This window comes from Pomacea canaliculata, linkage group LG5, assembly GCF_003073045.1.
Source record: "Pomacea canaliculata isolate SZHN2017 linkage group LG5, ASM307304v1, whole genome shotgun sequence".
Classification (NCBI taxonomy): Eukaryota; Metazoa; Mollusca; class Gastropoda; order Architaenioglossa; family Ampullariidae; genus Pomacea; species Pomacea canaliculata.
Genome location: NC_037594.1, coordinates 18,961,618 through 18,987,496, shown reverse-complemented (window position 1 = coordinate 18,987,496; position 25,879 = coordinate 18,961,618). Strand labels below are relative to the sequence as shown.

The 25,879-nt window shown below is 36.7% G+C and overlaps 1 protein-coding gene across 2 annotated transcripts; it reads right to left on the bottom strand.

The window, feature by feature from the left end:
• Positions 1-2,497: 2,497 nt before the first annotated feature.
• LOC112564690 (cryptochrome-1-like) lies at positions 2,498-19,339 on the bottom strand. Of its 2 annotated transcripts, none has more exons than XM_025239688.1 (14): positions 18,916-19,339; positions 18,658-18,792; positions 18,345-18,500; positions 17,246-17,385; positions 15,149-15,291; positions 14,642-14,817; positions 12,736-12,842; positions 12,152-12,292; positions 11,644-11,814; positions 11,062-11,202; positions 10,581-10,738; positions 10,053-10,240; positions 6,264-6,391; positions 2,498-5,889 (listed from the first exon to the last, which is right to left on the bottom strand). In XM_025239688.1, exons 3-14 carry the CDS (start codon positions 18,487-18,489, stop codon positions 5,866-5,868), a joined length of 1,662 nt encoding a protein of 553 aa, XP_025095473.1. In that variant the 5' UTR covers positions 18,490-18,500; positions 18,658-18,792; positions 18,916-19,339; the 3' UTR covers positions 2,498-5,865. The 2 variants fall into 2 exon arrangements, with proteins under 2 accessions (XP_025095473.1, XP_025095474.1); XM_025239689.1 differs by having other exon boundaries at positions 19,011-19,339.
• Positions 19,340-25,879: the final 6,540 nt, after the last annotated feature.

Sequence of the window (25,879 nt, the reverse complement as noted above, 5' to 3'; positions counted from 1 at the left end):
GACGTGCACACCATGACTTCAATTTGTTAATGTTGCTAAAGCTTACGTCGAGCTATTGAGGCTGGACGGGAAAGGAAGAAAACTAATGGCGTTCCATTGAATGAGACACGATCTAACCACGGACGTATACTAGTTCGGGATCTAACCATGCAATGCATTGACATCCATTTTAGAGGAGGCTATAATCTGTATGAGTACTAAATCGCTCGTAGTGTGCATAAGCACGTCATATTTTGTTCCAGCCTAATGAAAATAAAAGAAATCAGAACGCAATAAAGTCACGTAACATAGAAACTAGATAAATTATTTTGATTATTATTATTATTATTTGCAGATCTTACAGAATTTCTGTACTTGATATTTTTATTACAAAATTGATGTGGCGATCAATGTATTAATCAACTTTCTCATAGCCGTTAGTCCTCTAACGCCATCACGGTTTTATCAATTTTTAGAAGTCGTTCCGGGAATAGACTTTACATCTCTATGCCAAGCTTCAAACTTCATACTTTAAAAAAAAAATGTAAAAGTTCAGTAAGTTTGAAAAAGTGAACCTATAAATAATAAAAACATAATAGTTTCACAGTTACGCGACTTCGTTAAACGTATTTTGGCTTGTTTATTTTTCTCGGCCATTTGATACGCTAAATGTAAACAATACTTTTCTGTAGAAAATATTTACCTTTCGACTTTTTTCTTCATACAGCCTTCGTTATTTTTCTTCCTTGTAGTAGTAATAGCACGTCCACAGCTGGCGCTAAGCGAAAAGCACGTTGACATAAAGAAATCCTTCATCTAATATCCATGTAGACTGATGATCACAACACATTTTCACCATAGGCAAACTCAGTATGATGTACAGAAACTAAACAAGTAAATCAACTGCATCACGCAGAGCAACATTTCATGCATCCTGCAGTCAGGGGAGATGAAGAGGGATTCGTACGTCTGAATACTTCAAGTTTTAGGACAACACCGTTGAGTATCCGAGAAGCGAACGTGACAGCAGCCTCAAAACACACCTGGGGCAGGACGACATAAAACCACAAAACACACTCATCATCGGCGACATCGTTCAGGAATAGAGATTCAAGCTCTATTCTGCATAAATTGTAGGCATGGTCCGCATTTCCGATAACGTTTCAGGGATTTAGGCAAAAGTAACCCAAATGATGCACAGATCTAAAATATGGCAAGATGGCGCAGACGTTGTACGAAGGAACAATTCAAACGGTTAAAAAAGAATCCCCATATTTTTACAGTCCTGGAGAGTGTGTTCTGGGTGACTTGCGGCACAAGTGGACTGCAATGACTAGCCCAGTTCATCAGGATTACCTCAACCCCAGTGCAGCTCTCACGGACACATACTGAGAAAAAAGCTAAGCTTTTAATAAACTTTCAAGAAATACATAAACGGATGCGCTTTTAAAAATAGTTAATGGTAAGTGGTCAAAGGTTTGATCCACCAGAGAGATGGCGGATGTTCCGTTTTCTTCTTCTTGATCTGGCGTTGTTTGTTATGTCTCTGGACAACCTTGTTTGTAACATCTTCAGAACTGCATCTTTTGTTTGACTCAACATCAGCGTGATATAGTACAGTACAAACATTTGCATGATGTCCTTTTAACATTTTCTTTAGAGTTGACTGTTTACTGTCTCAAAGATGTACATCTAATGTCAGGGTCATTACCATATATGTACATTTTCACATCATCATCCTATTGCTTCTTTTGTAAAGATAAAATCATCATCTTGATTCTGTTATAAAGATATTTCATACATGACAGAGCTATTGCAAATGCCTACTTGTACCAAATTGTTATGCTGGACTATGATTGGACACTTGCAGGACACTGCAATGTATGGATTTTATTTTTCTTTCCCAGTCTGCTCATTCACTACAATTTTTTGTACTTGTTTTAGACAGCCTGTAATTTAAGAAAGTGTTATGGTTTTCAATGTTTTACGTAGTTAGTACTGTGACTTCAGTATGATAATAGTTTGACATGAAATGGCAGAGGTTAGTCGACATTCACTTGGCGAAAGCAGTCATCCCAAGCCAGGATCAAAATTTGTCTGAATCATCCATGATCCACTCCAACTGTTTGAATCCGCCTTTTCCCTTCAGTTAGGAAGGTGACTTTAGTGAACACTGACTTTCCTTGCTTACCCATCACCAATATAGACAGGATCAGTGGCTGTCCTAGGTTTACATCTCATCTCGTGCACTCTGTTTTGCTATATAGCAGCTGCTGGCCCAGTGTAAAAGATTAATTCCCCCACCCCTCACTTATCCCTCAAGTGAATCATTGATCTATTGTCTTGGTGTTATACCCAACCTCGTGCAAAATTCCAAAACACTTGTGAACCCTTCCAAGTAAAGGCAATACTTGTGATATCAGTGTGGTGATGTGTGTTGTCTCTATATATTATCCTCTTGATGGCATATGACAAGCACAGTTAGCAACACTCTCAACCAAAATAATCAACATTACCATCAACCTGATTATTTATTACACAAAATCAACAGTTATCATTGAATAACAATATAGACCAGCAACATCAATAAATATATGTATCTGTATATAAATGGTAAGAGGCAAAGAGGCTCCCCATGGCATTGTCATTACACTTAACAAAATAGAACACAAGGGAGGCATTTGTTATTGCACGAGACATGCAAAATAAATATGACCTCCAAAATAAATACATTTTTATCAATAAAGCATATCATATCCTGTCCAATCTTTACTTGTATACCGATAGTAGACCCTTGTATCTATGGTGTGCTTTAAATTCAAAATGCTTTAATTTCAAAGACATTTTTCTTTACAAGGTATGATTTGTATTACCATAAAGGTCTTCACATACTCAAAGCTGTCTCCAATGCCAGTTAGACTAAAAAGGATATCAGTATTATCTGTGACCTGTCACCACCCACGTGATCTGTCTGAATTTGATTATCATAATGACTGTATAATTTATTTACTATGAAGAGAGGGAGGAAATGAATTCTAAACAGTGAGGCCAGAGAAGAAAAAGGCGCATCTGATGAATTTCTCCCATCTGATTCATGGCAAAGTGAGAAATGCAGACCAAAGAGGCCAGCAGGTATAAGTAACTCAGACAGGCATGATGGGACAAGGCCATGCGATCTCATAATATGATCTTGGACTGGCAGCCAGTGAAGCGTGTGAAGGTGGTATCAAAATTTACGTGACTATTACAATACATCCATAATCTACAAAGAACACAATCTTTAATGTTCATATGCAAAACACACACACACATACACAGACCACACAAATTTCTCATCAACCCACATATAACACAGGTTAACAGGATCATTTCAAACACAACCACCAATTACATTCAAAGCCTGATTTTTTCAAAAATTAAAATGAAAAAAATTCAATCCTTTCATTAATAAAATATGAAGTTATGAAAAATTCAAAATAGTCAAGATAATAGATAAATTTTAAGTAAATAAATGATCCTTAGCTGCTCAGAACATTTCAACAGACTTAAATATTAGTAGCTTTTTAAGGCTTTTCACATCTTAAACAGAAGCCATTGTGCTGAAATTCAAAAGATAATGTCATCATGTATAAACCTGTTTTATCTGTATGATGGAGATCACAAGAGGTACCACAAAATAAAAGTTTCTCCCAGGTTATCAAATAAATGTTCACAATTTTCTTCTCTACCAGTGAAAAACTCTTTCTTTAAGAGGTACAAATAAAAATCTCTTACAAACTATTGAAAACATGATGACCAAGCAATGCATTATGACAGCACTGAAGCCATGTGAGCAGTATTTTAGGCAAAATGCTTAACAGAGTACACTTGTATTCCATGCTATCTTGTTGTGTTGCTAAAACAACACTTCATATTGATCCATATAACATTTCATGCATTTTTTTTTTCTAAATTATATCATACTGGGCTGACGTGCCTCCCTGGTGCTTAAAATCTGATATTAAAACAGCATATGATAAATTTCAGCAATTTATGAAAAAAAATATATACAGTGGAACCTCAATTATCCAGTTTAATGACCGGCGCCCATCATCCGGATAATCAAAAATCTTGGATAATTGAAAATAATTCTAAAAATTTGCAAATGCCAGAATAGTTGCTCTAAGTTGAAATTTTTACCTTTCCTGTGTTTAGGAAAGATCAGACAGAAGATGCTTTGTGTTCTTGCAGCGCTTCAATTTTATGGATGTGTGGAGTTTGCAAAGTGTTAGGATGCCACTAAAATTTGAATCTATGCCCTGCTCAAGAAAGTCTAGCGATGCTTCGGCACAATTTAGAGCTTTGGCAAACAAAATATTCTATTCTGAAGGTTCATCTACAGGTTAAAGCAATGGCAGTGACACAGTAAATTCCCAGTATCCAGCTAGTTTTTAAAGTACCATGGCTTGTAGTATGGGACTTTATCCTAAAGCTGTAAATATCTCCAAAAGAACAAGCTAGCACCACGTTCTTCAAATTTGATAAACAGTTTGCAACTAGATTTATTGATAATTTTATAAACTATTAACGACAAAAAAATTCACAGCACCCATCTGCAAATGTAAATGTCGATACTTTTTCCAATTTTTTATTCCACTTGCTATGCTGGAAATATTTATAATTTTTTTATTTTTATGTTGTTATTCTTCTCTAGGAAGCAAGAACAAATTGTTTTATCTGAAAAAGAAACCTGACAAGCAGGTCTTTTTAACCACTCAGTGGTCTCTGCCAACCAAACTGTGGAAGAGGTATATCCTGGACCCCAAAAACATCACTGAGGAATGGACAAAAGTCTCAATGTACATAATGGAGGCTTTGTTGGGGGTTGGGGGTGGACGGGGGAGTCAAAAAAAAGATTTGTGCAAACCTTAAAGAAATAATGATTTTTTTTTCCTGGTGGGTTTTTGTAAAAATTTGTGCGCTATTGACGAGAGATAAAAAAAAAAACTAAATGAATGTCAAACTATTAATAAGACAAGTGCTCTTTCACAATTCATAGAAGAGTATAGCAGCATGTTTCAATGGCACATTTTGATACTTCTGCTAGACTTTGTTAAAGTAAGTTCAGAAATTCTAAAACAAAGCAGATTAGTAAGTGGCTATTAGCTGACAGAATAAGACTATAGAGTGATATTTCCATCATCCAACGACAAAATAAATACAAAACACACCTGAAAAAAAATCAACAAGGCAATAAGATTTCAGCATTTGTTTTCACATGCAGAAGCATGTAATATATAAAAGCAATTCTTTTTCAGTGACAAACTAGGAAGAAAGGGGTAGGGGAGATAATGCATGTCTGTGAATGCCTGATCTGTAGAATAAGAGTTTTGAAGAAAAGTCTATACTTGTGATTATGATTGTTATTACAAAATGATAAAGTCTATAGGCTAAAAAAAGTACTCTGTAATCTGAAATATGAAGATGAAAAAGTAATGGAAAGAGGACAACACAGGTGACAGACTATGACAATGAGAGAGAGGGTTGTGGGGGGAGGGTGATGATATGTCGATTCTGAAATATCAGATGCTCCAAAAGCACAACAGCAGCAGTAATAATAATAATACCATGCTGAACAACAATGGTAGCACAGATCTAATTTCAATATTAAAAATGAGTCACAAATTACATATATAAATAAAAACAATATTTTACCACATAAGATTTTCTAAAATATTTTGATTTAACAGATGGGGGCTGTCAAGCACAGGTGAATATTGAAACACTATACCACTATATAACATTGAAAAACACAGGTCAAAGCATCCATAAAAGTGCATACAATTAGTTGCCCTCCACAGATGAATCCGATATGAACTTTTGTGTCAAAAGTGTCTGTTAAAAAAATTACTGTCCAAGTGGCAATGTAGCCTGAAACAAATGAAGACCATTTTGTGCTATACATATATATGTATGCATTTATGTACATACTTTTACATACACCTTTTTAACTTCAAGGTTTTGCAAACTTTACCTTCTAGTAAAGAATTTTTGTCAGAGCCAAACACATGAAAGATAGAGGAATCTATGATGCATGGTATATAATAAGACCAAACCTTATTCTTCCCAGCATCTAGAGAGCCTGTAGAAAGCATCACGTCCAAATTCTTAGATAAACAGACTCACCCATTTTAAAGATAGTACAACCATCAGCATATGAATGGCAGGTCATTTTATGCAAGTGGTCCTAGCAATCAATCCTGGAAAAGTAACGAAAACTTAAACTTTTGAATCTGAAAACCAACCTTGCTAAAAGTTTCAGGTTCTGTCACGTGTTTCTGGCAATGTGCAAGGCTCTCCTCCAAGCTTTTGTTGTCCATCCACATGAACAGTCGTACCTCAGCTGCACTGGATGGAGCAATGTGTGGTAAGCCTGCAATAACACACACACAAACAGAATTGTATGAGGCCAGTTTGCTAGTTTTAGAATGACATGGTCAGAAAAACTTCAGCATTGGTTACCTGTATCAGCCTTAGCAATAGGCCAGGGACATTTTGTCACAAATGTGTGCAGTTTATAAGTGCATAAGTGCATTTATTATTTATCTTTGTGAAAGCAAGTGCTGGTCATCCTGATATGTACACCTGCATAAAACAGTGAACCTCTGGTATATAATCCTGCCTTTTAAAATCTGGATTATTAATGAATGATGATAAAAAAATAAGCTCGGAAAATTGTAAACACACCTGTTTCAGCAGATAACAGACATTTCCTCGTCAAAGGTAAATAGGGATGCTTAACATTTATTTGCTTTAAATGGTGTGGCTTTTGGATTTCAGCTTGGATTTAATAGGCATCTATACAGCTCTTAAAAACATTTGAAAAGTTCATAGGACACATTCACTACTTTAGCCTCCATATATAGAAAACTATTGACCTTCATCAGTTATACTTTCTGCATATTTCATTGTGTGGCTACACGTGATACATAATGATGCTATTAGAACAGGTTACCAAGACCAAGCTCATTTTATGAGATACAGCACATAGTGCAATGCTTACATCTCCCTCATGTCCCTGGTCTTGACACTCTCTCCTGCATTTGTCTATGTGTGTACATTGCTAAATTCTACAGTCCTACCTCCATTTAACATACATAACACAAGAATGACTAATAGTTACCTTGGACTGCCCAAAAAATACCCTACTGTGAAATCATATTTTTAATAACATAAGAGATAGAAGACAAAACTTACCAAAACAATATACAAAATTATCATAAAGCAAGTGTTCTTAATCTTAATCCATCCTGAAAAAGCCCTTTAAAAAAATCAAATTGAGAGAGATTTGTCCACCAAAATTTTGTCAATTCCAATATGGTCTATTGGAGATATTTGGTTTTGAAAATCCATCAGCTAGCACAACTGATTTTTTTCCATGTTTAGTGTCTGTAATATCTGTGTTAAAAAAAAGTGTCATATACTACATGTCTAAGGTGCTACCACAGAATGTAGGCCACCTAATGTATGCACAACAGAGAATAAATTAATGATAGTATCTACACAAAATACAACTGCTGCAGTCTTTTTTGTAGAGTAACATTCCCACTTTACCTTGGTAATTTTGCAGGATTATGATTCTTTTGTTTAGGAATCACCTGTAATTTCCAGGCAAGTGGCATGAAAGCGAATCCATTTTTGTTTAAACAAAGTCTAGACAATATGCACATGTTCAGCAGAAATTTGGAAGAAATAAGATCTAGGTATCAGCCATGAAACCACCAGATATCCAGCTCAGGGGTATGCATAAAGGAGCACTGCTCATGTCCTTCATCTGCAAAATGCAGAGGACGTTTGATTTCAAGAAAATAATTACATGAGAAATGTCTCACCTGATTTCAACAGACCCTTTGAGCTCTCAAACAGGGATGAGAGCATCCTGAAGATATTTAAGTTGGGGATGACGTGGCACTCCCACTGTGAACTTCTTTCATGCATTGCTGCTAGCATTGAAAGGGTTGTCAAGATGGGAGAGGAACAAGGCATGAACCATCATACTAGTTAAATCAAACCTCTATTATCAGACAGTTGTGGATTGTAGGCCATCTCTTCAGACAAAACCAGTCCATCAGTTTCTCAAGGAAAACTTTCTGAACTAGGAAGAGGCCTTCAGGGATTTAAGAGGAACAAAAATCCCAGAAACCATTTTGCTATTATGATTTCTTTCAAAAATCTGTTTAAAATGGATAGATCAGCAAGAATACAGACTTGCTTACTGATAAATAGAAATAGCAAAAGAAAAAGAAACATTTTGCTTGCCATTGCTAAGTTTTTAAATATTTCCTTTATGAAAGCTGGGAAGCCAAATGGCATTTTTTTTTTACATTAAAGAAAACAGCATTGCTTGCTGGTAAAGTAGCAATACCAAAAAATCCCAAATTTTCTGTCGCTTTTCAAATCACTTATTCTTGCAAGTTAGGAACCCTGATAATTTGTTTTTTCTGAAGCGAAAGAGAATGGCAATTTCATTTAATATTAACTGCCCATATTTACATGTGTGCCACTGCACTGACTATACTTTAAAGAGTGATTTTGTTAAAAAGTTTAAATCTGAACAAATTGTAGCAACAATTCTTAACCATGGCATTGCTAACCAAGTCAAATGATGAACAACTGAGTTTAAAAAAGTAAAGGTTTCCCAGTTATTTCTGAGAATGCTTAATTTGTGAAGTCAAATACTCTACAATAATCATCAAGTTCACAAAAAATCCCCGTAAACCTATATATGAATATATATGACAAACAAAGCAATGAAAATGGAGGGCTTTTACACTGATGGCTGCATGAGAAGCTTATATTGTCTCATGGCTTTCACTGACATTCAGCAGCTCACACAAAAATAAGGATCTATGCTGAAAAAAAGACAACTGAGAGCAAGAAAAAAGCCAAGAAGCATGTGATATGTTTTCACCCAGCTTATGGCAAAACACAGTTAAATGAATGGGCTAAAAAACTTACAGTCTTTAATCACATGAAATTATATCATCATGTCTTACAAATTGATAAAAGCCTGTCTTTTTTTATAGTGCCATGTTTTATTTAAACTTTGTAGTGCAATACTTATACTGATTTCCCTGCATAGCAAATAAGTTGCTTGTTAGTAAGACTTCGATCTTAGCTATTTCTTACATTTGTCATTAGCTTCAACATTTTTCAAGATATCAATGACTATCAACAGATTAAACAGGCTGTCAACACCACCAATTCTAGATATTTTAAAAAATAATAATGTTTAGCTCAATTAAAATTGATCACAAAATAGTTTACAGCCTGCATGTCACAGTCTCCTAGGATTTACATTGGTTGGATACAAAATTTTAAAATACTGCAATGGCAAAGATTAAGCTAGTTCTAGTTTGGATGCAAGACAAGACTTTGGATTTGTCTCTGACAAATGTTCACATTGTGACCATGGCGTCAGTGGAGATGTTCTCATCGCATAATTACTTATTGGTAAAACATTTTCATTATCTAATAAATTATCTCATAGAAAATAGAAATATATGCAAGAACCAAAGGAGACAAACTATAAGGAAAAAAGGTTCTTCTTTGTATTGAGAAGTACAGCTAAGAATGATAAACACACTGGTATCAGTAAACATTACATGTGGCTGTGTATTAATGTGTAAATAATGAAGCTGCAGTAAGTTTGGACAGTGCGAATGGTACTGCTGTAACTGTGGGCTGTGGTCTGTGTGTGCGCATGTGTCTGTTCAAAGGAAGGACGAAAGATTCAGCTAGTTCACAGAATTCTGACTACAGATTGATAACTTTCAGGCAGGAGTTCATGCAAAGGAGACAAGAACAATCATGCAGGAACTAAATCAGAAAATGTCTTCCATGCACCTTAAGTGAAATTTCCTCAAGGTACGAAAATCCACTTCTGCAGGGCATTTTAGTGTCTACAAATAAACACAATCTACCAAACCACAAAATATGTTCTCCACTAAATGGGAGGTCATAACAATCTTCTCGAACTAAAGGCAGTGCTATCACACATGAAAAAAGACAGCTGCAAGGCACAATGATACTACCTCTGCACTTGTTCTTAATCTTTTCCATCTTGGACATGCACATTTTAGAGGCCTGTTTGTGGTCTACCATGGGTGGAGGGTAGTCACAACCTATTATACAGCCAGCCTTTTCTTGAATTTCTGCTGGTGCTTTCCAAGGCTCAAACAAATACAGCAGCGGCATGTTCTTCAGCTCAGGAACATAACGTCTGGTGTAGTATTAGAAATTTTCACATGAAAAAACAAATATGGAAACAATATACACAGTCTCATATCTATTAGTTCTCTCATTCCTCCAACCTTGGATGAGCTCTTTCTTATTCTTCAATTCACCTTTTCTCATTTTCTTTTGTTCTTCCATTACCTGCCACTCAATGTCTTCTATTTTTAAATAAATTTGATCTCCCTTGCTCACTCACCCATACATAACAGAATACAAGTTTGTGTGTTCACACATGCTCTCACCACGTATGCTCTGAATAGTTCTAGGCTACTCTACTACTCTGACTAGTATAACTTTGTGAGGCCAGCTTAAAGTTTCCCACAAACCTGACATAGTCCCCCTTGGGATCCATACGCCGTCCATAGCGCACAGGGCAGATGCACTTAGGACACTGAAGCACTTTTTCAAAGGCCGAACTAGAAACCCACATCCAGTTTCCAGCACATACAGACCAATCAGCATCTACAAGGTATTTGTCAAAAACCTGCCAAGCATTGAAATACAAAAACAGCACGTTATTATCAACTGCCAAGCATTCAAATACAAAACAACTTATTATCAAATGCCATTTTGGATCACTGCATTCAAATGCCTGCGAGATAGAAACTTAGCAACAAGTCTAAGCAGGTTTTGAACCAGCAGCATTTTACTTTCAGTCAAGTGTACTAACTGTACTAATCCAGGAATTATTTGAAATCTTAAAATTACATAGGTAGCAAAAATTGTCTCTGTAACAAAGATAATAAGTGAGAAAAGAAAGAGAAATCAGTAAATCTGTGCAGTCTCCCACAGCTGTGAACTTCAAACCTTCAGTCCCATTTGCCAATCAATCCAGAGGTCTCCGCGGGTTAAAAAGCATGCGACAGCATGACGACACACATGGTGAATCCAGCCTTCCTCTTTCAACTGCCGCATGCAGGCATCAATCCATGGGTACCCTGTCTGACCCTGAAAAATAGAAGAAACCATCAAAGTATAAGTTAAGCTACATGCATCAAGCATTAGAAATAAAAGCTGTGCTTTATAAAGAATTATATAAAGAATACAACTGTTTTTTAAAGAGACACTTTCTAGGTTTTAAAATTATGCATGACCAGAATGATTTTATAATGAAAACAGGCAAAACAAAAAGACTACTTAGCAGCACCTAGCTGGTTATTAAAGAATAAGTAACACTCACTGACAATAACTGAAGTGTTAAATAAATAACAGACTAAAAAATGACAAGAAATGCTTTTTATTCTTCTAAAAAGAAAATGATTTTTGTTAAAATTTTTGGACATTTTTTTTTAATGGGAAAAAAAGCTCTGCCAAGAGAACTTGAAAAACTCTGATTCACAAAGAAGCAAATTTACAAATATATTTTCAAACTCCAGAGAAAAGCTTGACCTTAGACCACTTCTCAAACTGCTCCTGGTTCTGGTACCAGTCAATGTCCAGGCAGATTGGGTTGCCCTCCATACAGTTGTACATAGGGTTATTGACAGACATGCAGTAGAAATATTCTCGCCAGATCAACTGTCCAGTGATAGATGTAGGCACTTCTTCACACTGAGATACCTACATTAGAGGTGAAATGGTTTGTTGACATGTTAAGAAGACACAGAACATATAAAAATTAGTAAGGATTCCTTTACATTATACAAATTAAAATAAATGATCTTTCAGGTTTTTTTTCTTCTTTCATCAAGGTCAAATCACTGAATAGGCTTAATTATGAAAACATTTTAAAACTGCAATATTTGTTGCAGAAAAATATATCACTTAGTGGTAAGTTCAGACAAATATTTCTCGATGAAGTCAAAACAGAGGCACCCCAAAATGTAAAATGATCATTTTTTTTTACAAATTTTATGAAGCAGACACATGTACAAAGAGCAATACTGATTTAAAATACCTCCTTGAAAGCATCATGAATAGCCCAGTAAAAACGGCGCACAGACAAACTGCCAAATCGCAGATGAGGACTCAAGCTAAGAGGCAGGCCAGTTAGGTCAGGATTTAGTTGATTGGGTAGGCACTGACCTTTCTCAAAAGCCTGTTGGGGTACAAATTTGACAATATTCTTTCATAATCCAGACCAAAATTCAAAACCTCGGGATCTCAGTAAGTACTGATAGACGTTATTGCATTTGTCACAGCAAAACAAATCTAGGCTAATCAGGTAAAGAAAACACACACATATATATTATAAATACATTACAAGGCTTTTACAATCATTTTGAAGTCCTTAACAATTTTAAATATATGCTACCAGGATATAAGCAGGTCACTAATTTCCTACAATAAAGATTCAGCTTGATGTGACATTTTTATAAAAATAATGAGCAGTACATTTTAAAAATGTAAAATCTAAATGAGACAAAAGCATCTAAAAGCTCAGCTTCCCATATAATGCTGCATGTAATGTGAAAGACCAAACCAAAATACTTAACATAAACATAACAGCAAAACTTTAAACATTTAGTAAAGCTTCTTTACTTTTCTTTCTTTCTCAATCCGAAGACTAAGCAGTTCTAGAGCTCTTTGCTCTCCACCAACATAGCCACCTAATGGATTTTTCTGACGTTCAGATTCTGGATAAACACCTATAAACAAAATAAATCAAACTTTAGCAAATCTACAATCATGCAAATCTAGCATGAATTTATCCAGGGCAATGTGGAACAGCTATCAGATCTGAACAAAGAATTTCAACAGAAAAACAGGCTGGCAAAACTAAATATTATAAAAAAACAAAATAGAGATGAAGCTAAATGAAGTGAGCACACATAAAGCATGGCTAGGAATAAACAAAATGATGGGGAATGTGACAAATAGACAGGATGTAATGCTGTGGGCTTTGCTAATGACTTAAACAAGTTTTATGCCAGGTTTGATGAACATGGCTTTTCTCAGGAATGTGAATTGATTTGTTCTTCCCTGTCACTATGGGATATTGTAGTGGGTGAGAATGCCGTAGCATCTTGCCTTGCCAGGATTAATCTCTTCAAAGCCCACAGACTGGACAGTCTGAAAGGACATATGCTCAAGTCCTGTGACCAGCAGCTGAACTGTCGCTGCACGTTTATTTCATCTGTTCCTGAACTGTAAGTTATGGATAGTCTCAATCATCATTCTAGTACCTAAAAAGGTCACATGCTAAAAAACTAAATTTCTGGCAGGTGATGTTGACCCTTTATGTGCATATGAAGATGTAAGAAGCCAAATAAATAAAGCCAGGCTTGCATTCCCACCCTGCAACCTATCTGGAGCTCTAAGGCTTTATCTCTACACATCAAAATCCACATCTTCAACGCAAATGTAAAGTCAGTCCTTCTATATGGATCTGAGACATGGTGTGTGACAAACACCATCACCAACAAGATTCAGACATTCGTCAATAGATGTCTGCGCCACTTCCTCAACATCAGATGGCCTGAGAAGATCTCCAATACAGACCTTTGGGAGAGAACCAATCAAAAACCTGCCAGCCAAGATATCAAGAAGTGAAAGTGGAGCTGGACTGGTCACTTGTGAAAGCCAGCAGTCAATGTAACAAGACAAGCTCTGGGCTGGAACCCACAGGGGAGGTGCAGGGTTTGGAGACCCAGACAGACATGGAGGAGATCGGTCCACAGTGAGGTGGAGGCAGCTGGCACGACATGGTCCCAACTGGAAAGAGATACCCACAACCGGGTCTAATGGCGTGGTGTAGTTACCGCCCTATGCTCCACTGGAGGTGATTAAGAAGAAGAAGATGTTGACTCCTATTCAGCTTAGAGGGTTGTGTGCAACCAATCAGTCAATGTCATCACTAATTAATTGGATCCTTACCAGTTTTCATACAAAGCAAAAAAAAGGTGATGCCTGGTTGATATTCTATAACCTTGTACCAAGTCATCTGGACAGTACTGATACATCTGTGCATTTCCTATTAATAATAATAATGAGGATTTATATAGCGCCTTTCCAAACTGAGTTATTGTCACAGAGAATGGGCAAGAATTTAAAACAACAAAATCCTTCACTTTTTCTTTGTCATGACAGCATGCTATGACATTATATCAATATGCATCAACACCAGCATCTATGCTACCTGAGATAATTTTAAACTTTAGATACATAACAGTTGTGAAATAAAAAAGTTGAAGGTGCATTGAAGGCACTTGAAGAGCTTTGTTTTAAATGTGCAGAAGAATATAACTTGTTATCTGGGCTAGAAAGATTAGCTAACTAATTATTGCCGGTGAGCACTTTTATTTTAAAACACAAATATAGATATTTTACTTTTAGAAAAGACTTTTGAACTACAGATAAAAAACAGACAAATATATAAGCAACATATGAATTCTGTCCTCTCCTACCAGAAGTGCCTACAATTTTTCAGCTCTTGACCTACACTTACCAAGCTCTTCGCACGTTGGTATGCCCATGACATCTTTCTTGTTGTCTACCACAGGCAGATTCACACCTTTGAAGTCTGGCTGGGGACATGGGCGAGGAGGGAGTCCAACAATGTCAGTCACTTGGCAAAACATGGCATATGTCAGGGGAGGTGACCCACCATTGGCTTGAATTATGCTGTAACAAATTTTGGATTTAACAAAATGAAAGGTGTTGTTCTTTGAGTGGCAACTGAAATATATGAGTGTATCATGCTATTTTACTGACAGGTCTAGATTTCAACCATAGATCAAAATCTTTGCAATTCAACTAAGCAGTTGTCTATTTCTAAGATAATAAAAGCTTTGTTTCCAAAACTCAATTTTAAAAAAAGCAGTGCTAGATTTACATAAGGGTGTGATTTTTTTACTTTGTGATACTTTTACTGTGATACTTTGTAATAATCACTCTTCTTCAGTTTCAAGCATCAAGATCTAACAAGTCAAGCCCTGATGCAATACTATCTTACCTCTGGGGATCCCAAAGTGTATGAGAAACTTTCTCAATGCATTCCACTTTCCACTGCTTGCAAAGGGTCTTCACCTTATTGTCTCGATCTTGCCATACAGGTTCTGGATCTTGTTCGAACGTGACACGAGACACACCCCATTCCTATCATCAACATCATTATCATCAATATTAGTGCATTCTAAATAATTATTCTATTATCTTTTATATAATGGACCCGTAACTCATTTTTTCATTCATTCATCCCTTGACTGGTAACAATTGTTAGGGGTAGCACATGGATAGACACAGCTGCTGAAAAAGCCTGCCACTTAGGTTCGTCTTGGCCAAGGGTGAGCAGGTCCTAAATGAGATGTCAAAGCCACTCCTTCATTTTTGTAAGCTAGTTCTTCTTCGGCCACCATTGCATCAACCTCCTTCCAAGGTACCTTGAACAGTGTTGTGCCGGGTCAGATGGCCAAATCAGACCAGGTTATGCTACTTGACTGTTGCAAGTAGGGGTTTCTAATGTCCTGTTAGTGTGATAAGTGTGCTTCAGACAAAGTCATTGGCTTTATGTTCCCTGTAGGAGCTCCAGAGCAGCTTTATCGGGCACTTGTTCTAAAATGCCTGAATTTTACTCTCCATATCGGCAAGCAAAGTCTATGTTTCACATTTGCAAAGCAGGATTGGTACTACAAGATACTTGTACAGATGCCTGCTGTCCTGTAAAAAAAGCTCCCATTTGGCTATCCAGCAATCATGTGCTCATTGAGGACTTAAGGACTTAAATGGTGAAGTTTTGCATCACAACCCTAACCCTAAACCTTTCAGGCCAGACTCTGTCAAAGGCCTTTTTAAAGCCTATAAAGTTGTGATAGAGGTCCTGCTGAGGCTGAAGATGTTTCTCTATCAGGATTTGACAGATAATGATCTGCTCAACCGTGCTCCTACCTGCCGTAAACGATTCTGTTTTTCCGCTAGCACGTCCTTAGTGGTAGTGCTGATGTGATTCTGGATTACTTTCAGCATCACTTTACTTGGGTGGATGATTAGGCTTATGGTTCTGTAGTTTGGCACTGTTTAAGGTAACACTTTATTTTGCTGTTTTCTTTCTTTGGATGGGATGTGGCTAGTGTCTGCATCCATTCCTTGGGCCATTTTTCCATGTTTCCAGACCCTTTGGCACAGGGCAATGACAGCCTTTGGTTTTTTCATCTCCATTCTGCATAAGCAACTAAGCTGGGACATTGTCAATGCCATCTGACTTTTCTCCCTTCAGAATGTATGCCACTCACTTAACCTCTTCCCATAGGACTGGTAGTTCTGCATATTTGCTGGTTCTAGTCTGGTTGTCTTGAAGATGTTAGCGTCTATCTTCATCCAGATGATGTACAGGTTTTTACAATATTCAGTCCATTGGTTTAGTACAGAAGTTCATTCTGTAAGAAGGCAATCGCTGATGTCTTGGATGACTAAGGTCTTGTGTTGACCTGTCTTGGTGAGGGTCTTTATAGTAGCTGAAGGTAGTTTTGCTGTCACTCCAGGTTGTTTTTACCTCGTTTGTTGCCCTGGTAGTTCCTGGGCTGTTGAAAGTAGCACTTCTTTAATGTTTCCAGTAAGAGTTCTACATCATAGTCCACCATGTTCCATGTGGCGAATTTACCTCTAACATTGTCCTTGAAGATTTCCACAACATTTTGGGTCTTGCAGCTTCTCCAAATCAAAGCAAATTTAGAAGATATTTCAATAGTGCTTCACTCTCAGCTGTAACTCAACAAACCTCAACCATTATAACATACTTAATTGTAATAAGATAAGCTTGTTCTGCATTCACTTTTCTTAATATTTTTTTTCCAAGTTCTCTAGTTCTTAGTGCATCAAAACAATGACAGATACTTTCTATTTTAGGTCAGTACTATGTTCCCAGACTTTGGCAAGATTTAACTTTATTGAATGTGGAGCATATCAAGCCTAGTTTCTTGGTTTCATAGGCTAGAGATCTTTTAGTAATTAAGAAAAAAATGTTGAGCTTAGGTAAGCCTAATGTATTTTTTGATAATATGTAAGGGTGTTGTAATACATTTTTTGATATTTGATTTCTATCTATGCTACTCACTTCAAATAGCCTAGGAAAAACCTCCTCTGGCTGTCCATGAATAATATACAGACGAGTACCCAGTTTACGAAGACCAGCGTCCAGGTCAGAAAGACACTCCAATAAAAACCTCATGCGCGGGTAAGCTGCTGTTGCAGTTCCTGTTTTAATGCATAGTTCATAAAAGCATGCGGTTCAATAAATATTCTATCAACACATCTTTACAGCCTGCAGCACTAGTCAAGGTGCTTTGTGAAACACAGCATCAGCTTAAAAAAGCAGTAGCAAAAGAAAACATAAAAATTTAGAGAAAAATGTTTTTCCTTTTCCACAATACTAAAAAACAATATATTTATATAAAGCTAATACACAATGTCTCATTACTAATTATTGTCATTGATATAGCCTTTAGGACAAAGGTTATGACCAAAATATTTCAAGAATCATATGTCAGGTTAAGGCAATGCTGAAGTTCCCATGGTCCTGATGCCATAAACTAATCTTGAGTACAGCAAGTGAAAAAAATTAGCTCAAAAACATAAATAGCTTTCTGATAACAAATCTTTGTGATATTCTGTATGGAATACTACACAGTTCTTTGAAAATAACTGACTGATGGTTTTGGCTAACATTTTTTCAGATAAAAGAAAACAGTTATTAACTAGGATTTTTCCTCTCCTTTATTTATGAACCAGAGCAAACAGCCTTTGTCTAAAAAGGATTAACCAACAATACAAATGAAAAAATGAAGTAAATATTTACAAAAGAAGAGGTGTAAATATTAATTTTATTATACTCTGCAGCAGCAATTTTGAATTATTTCTCTTTTAAAATGCATTCTCATACAACTATATTGATTAATCTCTTTGACATTTTCCTTGTTAAGTTTAAGAAATAATGAGCACGAGTGCATACATGTCAAACTAAATTTTGTGTCCATTTGTGCTTTGCTCACATTTACTTGCTCTCTATACTATATTCAGGATTGTGACAAAAAACTACTACTGCCGTACTTTGTTCCTTTTTGCTATCAGTGGAGTATTTGTAACCAATATGTGTTACAGGACTGCAGTAAAATGTTAATTTATTTTTACCATTCTGATTTATCTGTTTCACTGACCTGCTACAGAACCATCAAAGATGAAGACAGCATAAAATTCATCAGCGTTTTTCAAAGATTCCAGAAGTGCTGGATTATCATGAAGACGAAGGCCATGGCGAAACCAATGGATGGAAACAACCTTCTTGGGAGAAAGTGATGTCATGTCTCCTGGATCTGAAATCGTCCAACAGTAACTGAATAAACCTATTTTGTGATAATTTGATATATATCGATGCTGTTGTTTTGAATTCTTTCACATCTACACAAAATGGTCTGTGAAAATGGTGAGCTAAATCATCTATTTCACAAACCTATAACTTATTATCATTACCTGAATGTGATGCCTGGACACAAGGCCTGCCACGTGCCTGTTTTATTTTTACATTTTATCCTTTCCTCGCTGCAACCGCTAATTTGCTGCACTCTGCGATGTCCAGATGCACTGGCCGTGCATACATTTTCGTTTCTGTTTTCAACAGTAGAATAAGAATTTATTTGCATCCTAAAATAGTTTTAGAAAAAATATGATTTAGAACCTCTGTTGAAAATATTTGCTAAATCTGCACTACATTTAAGTCACAAAACTCACAGCCATGGACAACAACGGTGACACCGACATAAAGGTGACAAAAGAATCACCCTTCCCTCCCCTCCACCGAAGCGGAACTCGAAGCGTTTGATTACATTTGCTAGTAATTGTGAGGACGAACATCATCTTTTTATTAGTGACCCATCTTGGCAGTCTCTTGCAGTTAAAGATTAGTGATTGATTGCATTTTCCATGTCCACATCTAGCCACGAAGACGTTTAAATTACGTCCGTTCTCTAGCTCGGTGGACAAGGGAATTCATTCTCAACCCAATTAAAAAAAGGGAGCAAACTTATGACCGTGTTGCATGGGAGAATACCGTAACCCAGCAAGCCACCCCTGAATGCTGCAAATTAGACTACAGAAAGGATGCTGTTTACTCTCGTATAATTAGACTAGGGTAAAGCATGTTGTCCAGTCAGTTCCTCTTCCCACCACCACCAACCCTCAACCACCGTTCTCCCACCTGCCGTGTCACGTGACATAGTCGGGGATGTTATAACGTTATGTCACGCTGCAGGCCAGACTTTATTTCCACCAGAGACGTTATACCCATTTCTGTTTCCACTGAACGATGTGTGATCGCAAACGCAAACTGTTGACATCCCTATTTTCAACATGGGTCTCTCGCCAGAAGCTCAAAATTAAATGGATCGAGCTGGTTGATTTGTTATTTTCTTTTGTTGATTGACCCGTCCATCTGTTTCGAAATAGTGAATAGTCTTCCTTTAGGACTTTCTACATTCATTTCTTCAAAGCGTGTTTCCTAGACTTATAATTTCCATTTATAGAACTTAAGTTTTTTACATCACGTTTAAAATACTTTCCAGTTTCCTGTACGTGTGGCGTCAAAGCGGGGATATCAATATTCTGCTTGTAGTCCGTACTTACATGTACGGTCTGTATGCGCATTTCACCCAAGTTTTGAGTGCGACGTGCATGTACGCTAGTGTCCACGCTGTAGTATTATTATTTTATTATCTAGTTGTTATGTATACTTAGTTTCTTACACTCTGAATCTGGAAAATGTCAGTCGTGTCCATCTCACGAATTAGATGTCCTTTCTACTAAATAAGGTGACCAGACGTCCCGCATTAGGCGGGACAGTCCCGCTTTTGACCTCGTGTCCCGCCTGCTCATCGGGCGGGACGTCCAATGTCCCGCTTTCTGGCTTTCTGGCAAGTCCATCAAATGTCCCGGTTATCTTTAAAAATCGGAATACCGTACGCTGATTCGGCGTTCTTTGACGGTGACGACACCATCATCGGCACGTGTCCCGCTTTCGCCCCCGAAACATCTGGTCACCTTATACTAAATCATTTTACCACACTCTGCACTTCCTTGGCAGCTACTCATCATGCACTTCTGGAAAGTCATCTGTAAATGTGCAATAAAATCCGAGGCTGAAAGTAAGAGGGAAGATCGAGCTTGTATATACACCGCTGTTAGTTTGGTTCTGGTGTGGTTTCTTTCATTTTGGACAATCAAACGAAAACGAGTAAGAGATCGAGGGGGAAAGAGCAACAAAATACACAGTGTTGTCCACAGGAATGGGAATCCCATGGGAAACGTCCCATGGGATGGGATGGGATGGGACAGCACACATTTGTATTTCCCATGGTAGTCGATACTTGATATTGCAAAATAAATTTACTGTTATTTCATTCATCAAGGATTTAAATCTTTCCTCTGAATCATCTATTGTATGTGAAGTAGCAGGAATTATAGAACAAAAGCCGAAAAGTGGTTTTCAGTGTTGTCCATAGGATTGTTAATACCATGGGAATCCCATGGGAAACGTCCCGTGGATGGACGGGATGGGACAGGCATAAATTGCCATGGGATGGGATGGGACGGGATAGAAAAATATGTCCCATGGACAACCCTGAAAATACAGTACCAACAAAATATAGTTTCCCAGCCTGCATGGGCTTTGGGTGTTTGAACGGCCCCGATAGGGAAGTGAGACTTTGGGATGGGAAGCGTGTAATTCGATCCTAAATTGACGCGTCCATCGCGCTTTTTTTCTTCAGCCGCTCTCGATTTGGTAGCCACGTGATCGTGTCGCATCCTTCCACCCTCCCCCCTCTTTCCCCATCGCCGCGTGTAGCTACAAGTCATGGTACGGGGTTAATCAGAGGTCACATCGGCCGGTTCTTTGCGCGCAGACATTTTGAACTGTACGTCCATCTTCAAGTGAAACACCGCCGATTTCTGAAGTAAGTCTTAATAAAGTTAAGTGAAAGATGCCATTAAAACAACTGTACTTTATAACAGTGGATAGTCATGAATAATTTATGATCATATATAAGTATTGTAGTGCTTTTTGTGAAATGTTTCACGTGTTGTACCGGCAGGTCTCACACATACATCGCTAGCAACTCGCTTTTACATGACGCTGTCTTCTATATGTGCTGTAAATAATTTAAATGGTTTAACCATATCCTTCTTGTTGTAAATAATCAAATTGCTTAATCGTATCTCTTGCCTACTAATTGCACGTATTTACTAATTACAGAAACGAAATGTTGAGCGCGAATACGATTGGCGGAAGCAAGGTGACAGTGCATGATGGGTTCAAATTAACTAGTCAAGAGGTAAAGTACACACACACACAATCTCTCGTATCATTGATGATTAACTTCGAAGTTGAAATCTATGACATGAACTCATTGAGTCATGCTTGAAATTCGTCGTCTGCTTTCTCAATAACAGTGGTGCGGCGATTACCAAACGTTTGTGTCCGTCTTGGTGCATTCTAGGGGAAAGCAACAAGACAATCACATTGCTTTCTGAACAACTAAAATTTTGGAAAATTAATGCAAAGCAAAAGAAAGAATTTTATTTTTGTACGTATACACTTTGAAATTAAAACAAAATGTATGAAATTCAATGCTATGCAATGAACTTTGTCAAAGTCTGTCATTTTTCTAACAATCACTTATCTGATCACATATATTTTCTTTGTCTTTAAAATGCTGCATGCCATTTTTTCAGTTTATTTTACATGATTTACAAAAAGAACTAATTATAACAATCTTTAATTGCAGATCACACTGACTAGGTCTGGCTCAGTGAATTTTACCAGTAAGTTTATTTTGTCTCCCTCTATGATTTCATCAGGATCACTACACAAGCACAGGTTTTGTGTTTTTAGTGGTCTACATGCACATCCTTATTATATCCATCTAAACATTTTCTGTTAATTAAAAAAATTGTCAATAGACTTACATCCATATTTTTTTTTTGTCATTACTTTAAAGACTAAAAGTAACATTTTGATTTCAGATACATTTTTGAACAGAGTTCTCAGCAAAGTTGATGAGCAGAGCAGAATGTAGAATAGAGCAGAATGTAGTTCACAAACTGAATCAGGTCACCCTGCTTCTTCAAAATATGGGGAAAGAGGAGCTGATGAAGAAAGGAATTAGAACAAAAGTGGTATGTCATTTAAGTATAATGTGTTAGTACTAGACACCTTTTTTAAATGTTAGCTTTAGCTAATATATCAGTTAATATGTATGTTATGCTTTACAGTCTTGATAAACCATTTAACAAACAGGCAGGCATAGCATTGGCTTACAGGTTAACTCTCCTGACAAGAATGTGTGGTCAGTGTAATATTTCTATTAAAAATAATACACATTTTATGAAGTACAAAATAATGTATTTTATATGCATAGATTTTATTTATAAAATAATTCTGTCACTTGCTTTTCATGGTGTCAAAATGAGCAGTCTGTGTGTCTATTAACTATGACCACTAAAATTGTTCTACTTTCATAAAGAACAGCTTTGATTAAACTCTTAATTAACTTGGTGATTTGAGTCACTTAATGCCATTATTTTCTCTGAAGTCCCACTAGGGTTTATTTAAGAGACTGGGTCTGGTTTGTAGCTATATCATCATGCACACCATTGATCCCTCATCAGTGGAGTAGGGTTCAGCATTATATCTTAAACTTATCCAATCAGTGAATTAATTTATTTCGCATTTGTATTGTAGTATTTTACATGGTGGAAACAACTAAAGATTTTTTTTAACAGGTTCAGCACTCTTGTGCACGGAGAATTTTTAAAACGGCTGCTTTCTTCAGAGCTGGCTCAGTGGAACCAAAGGGGAAAAAGTTTCCAGTCACTTCAGCTGAGAAGTATAATTGGTGTGTAGTTTTGTTTGGTTTTGATTTCTTTGAGGTGTACGTCAATATGAACTTAAAAGGACAAGTTTCCGAACAATTTAAAAAAAATAGTGAATCTAAGTATTATTTTCTCTACATTTACAAATTTATTATTGTGTACAATAGCATTTAAGTCTACCTTACAATTTCTATTTGTGCACAGCTGCAGTCCAGAGACATGGATTGAGGAATGATTCGAAGGGTGATGCCATCTAATGGTGAGTGGAATTACAAAATGAGTTTGTCAAGTTAAAATTATTAATGTGAGCATTGTTTTTATTCTTCGTGGATTTATTCAGTAGGCCTATTTACTTTACTTTTTGTACTAAAGATTAATTGGTTACTTTCAGATATTATCCAAAACTTCTTATACACACAAATGGCCCATCAAGACATTACCGTTTAAAAATCTTTTATTCCACTCTTGTTCAAGTTCTTGTAATCTCACTAGTAATTAGTAGATTTATGAAAGCTTTAACTCTTTCTTTACACAAGGCCAAAGGCGGTCAACCCCCCTGTACGCATGAATTTACCCTTTTTCAAAAAATTATTAAAAAATAACTAAACAAGATAGAACAGCAATTTAAATTGATTATGACAGATCAAAATGTGTAGAAGTGGAACAATTTTACCGTAATCTTGCTCGTGAACTCACTTTTATGATAATCCAACAAAAATTTGGTAATTATGTGAAGTTTGGAAAAATTTTTTTTATTTACACATTTCAAACAAAAAATTCGGGAGCAGATGAAAACCATTTTTACACCATTCGTGGTCAAATTCTCCTTCATCTGAAGCAGGAATATCCTCTGGGATGTTCTTTCTTTTGTTATTCGACGTTTCAGATGTGTACCATCGAAAAGGACAGGTAGTGTAGAATATCGGCGAGACTTTCGTTCAAACGTACGTCCTTCGTCATGTAAGGGAGATAATTGTGTTCATAAAGGCCTAAACTATCTTATTTATTAATTTTGTCTTTTAAACACGAGCTGTAAAGCCTAAAAAAATTACAACAATGCATAAGCCCAATGTAAATACTGCGTAACAAGTGAGCAGGGCAAAATCGGCCACCCGTGTTGAGTGCATAAAGAAAGAGTTAAGCTTTCATCTATGTGAGAGGTTAGTTCTACTTACATAGCAAAAATCAAAATATGTAAATGCATTGTAACTTTTTTCTTTCTTCTACAGGGATTCACCACTCATGGATCGATTTTTGGTGTCATATTTTCTATCTTTTATGTAAATTGTTTGACTTTATGTTATAAATAATTATTTCAAAAATAACTTTCATGGGGTAAAAAATTATTGACTGCAATTTTTATGTAAATAATTGGATGAATGCTTATGTTCAAAAGCAACTTTAATGCTTTAAATAATGTAAACTGTTAAAATAGTTTTTTTGGTGTAAATAATAAAATTGTTTAATGATATCTCTTGCCTACTATTTATGCGTTGTGAGGAAACGAGATTTTGAAAAGCTGTTGAATGTTTTCTTCATGGTGTGCAAGCCTGTGTACCAGTGTAAGTAAAAGTGAGAAAGGGTGAGGAATGCAGCAAGAGGGAGTGGGAGTTGGGAGTTTGATGGGAAAACACGACTTCTCATGGGCGATCGGTGGGTATGCAATGGTTTTTTTGGTGGGAAGGTGGGTGGGTCTTTCGTGGGAAAACATGGCAACCCGTGGGAATTCCCTACGAGGTCCCCTTAGGGTCCCGCTTCCAAAACCCGAGAGGGACCCAACTTTCTTCCCGAAGAGGTCCCATGAGGGACCCAAGAGTTCTTGCAGGCTGGGTTGCTACTGAAATTCTTTTAATTTATTTGCACAGTTTCAAACACCTTCCCTCTTCATCTCATGATTTATGTAACATTACAAGGAATTTAACGTTTCTTATTGGCAGATGAAGTAAAGGTAAGCAAAATAAAAAAATAAAAAAATAATAAAAATAAAAATAAAATAAAAATCAGTGGCTGGAGGCACTGTCATACAGATTGATATATAACAAAGCAAAATCAAAAGTATAACAATGGAAACCCAAAATTTAACACTGCTACTGATCCTACAATTGATATCACAGAATAACAAATATGTAAAGTGAGCAAGATAAAAATCCGTTATAACATACGAGTGGGTCTTGCAGTTTTAGACTGGAACGAACATGTCTAGAAGAGACAATACATTTGTCGGCGTGGAGCTGTACCGTGGTTAGAACAATTTCAGTTTTGAAAGTGCAAACATTGATGGTAAATTATTATCTCATTTAGCAATGATGGTTGGATTTTGCGCCAGGTTTGTTTGTTGTTGTTTTTTTTTTATCCCAGCTTTTATACTTTTAGCAACATGCCACATCTCGTTAATGTTTCTAACATCTTTATTTCTCACTAACTTATTAATTGCCACGTTACGGTCGTAAACATGCTCTTGAATTATAACTCCTGATGCATTCATATCTTTTCGCATCCCACTGCCTGGTGCAGGTGGATGTACACGTCATCCTCTTTGATGATGTGCTGAAGATTTTTAACCTTGTGGGTCGACAGCCCTAGAGTAACATGATCGGTGTGATATGAATTTTTTTCGACATGCGTGCCTTGCATCTGTCGTCAAACTAATCTCGTCGGTCAGAGGAGACCGTTCTGCTTAAAGTGCAGCTGTGACAGATTGGCTCTTCAAGAAGTCAACGACTACAGAAAACCGTGGCTGCCGTTTTCTCAAAAAATTTCAGTAACATGTCCCATATTGGCAAAAATTAGAAAATTTTAAATATTGAATGGGGATAATCCCCAACGT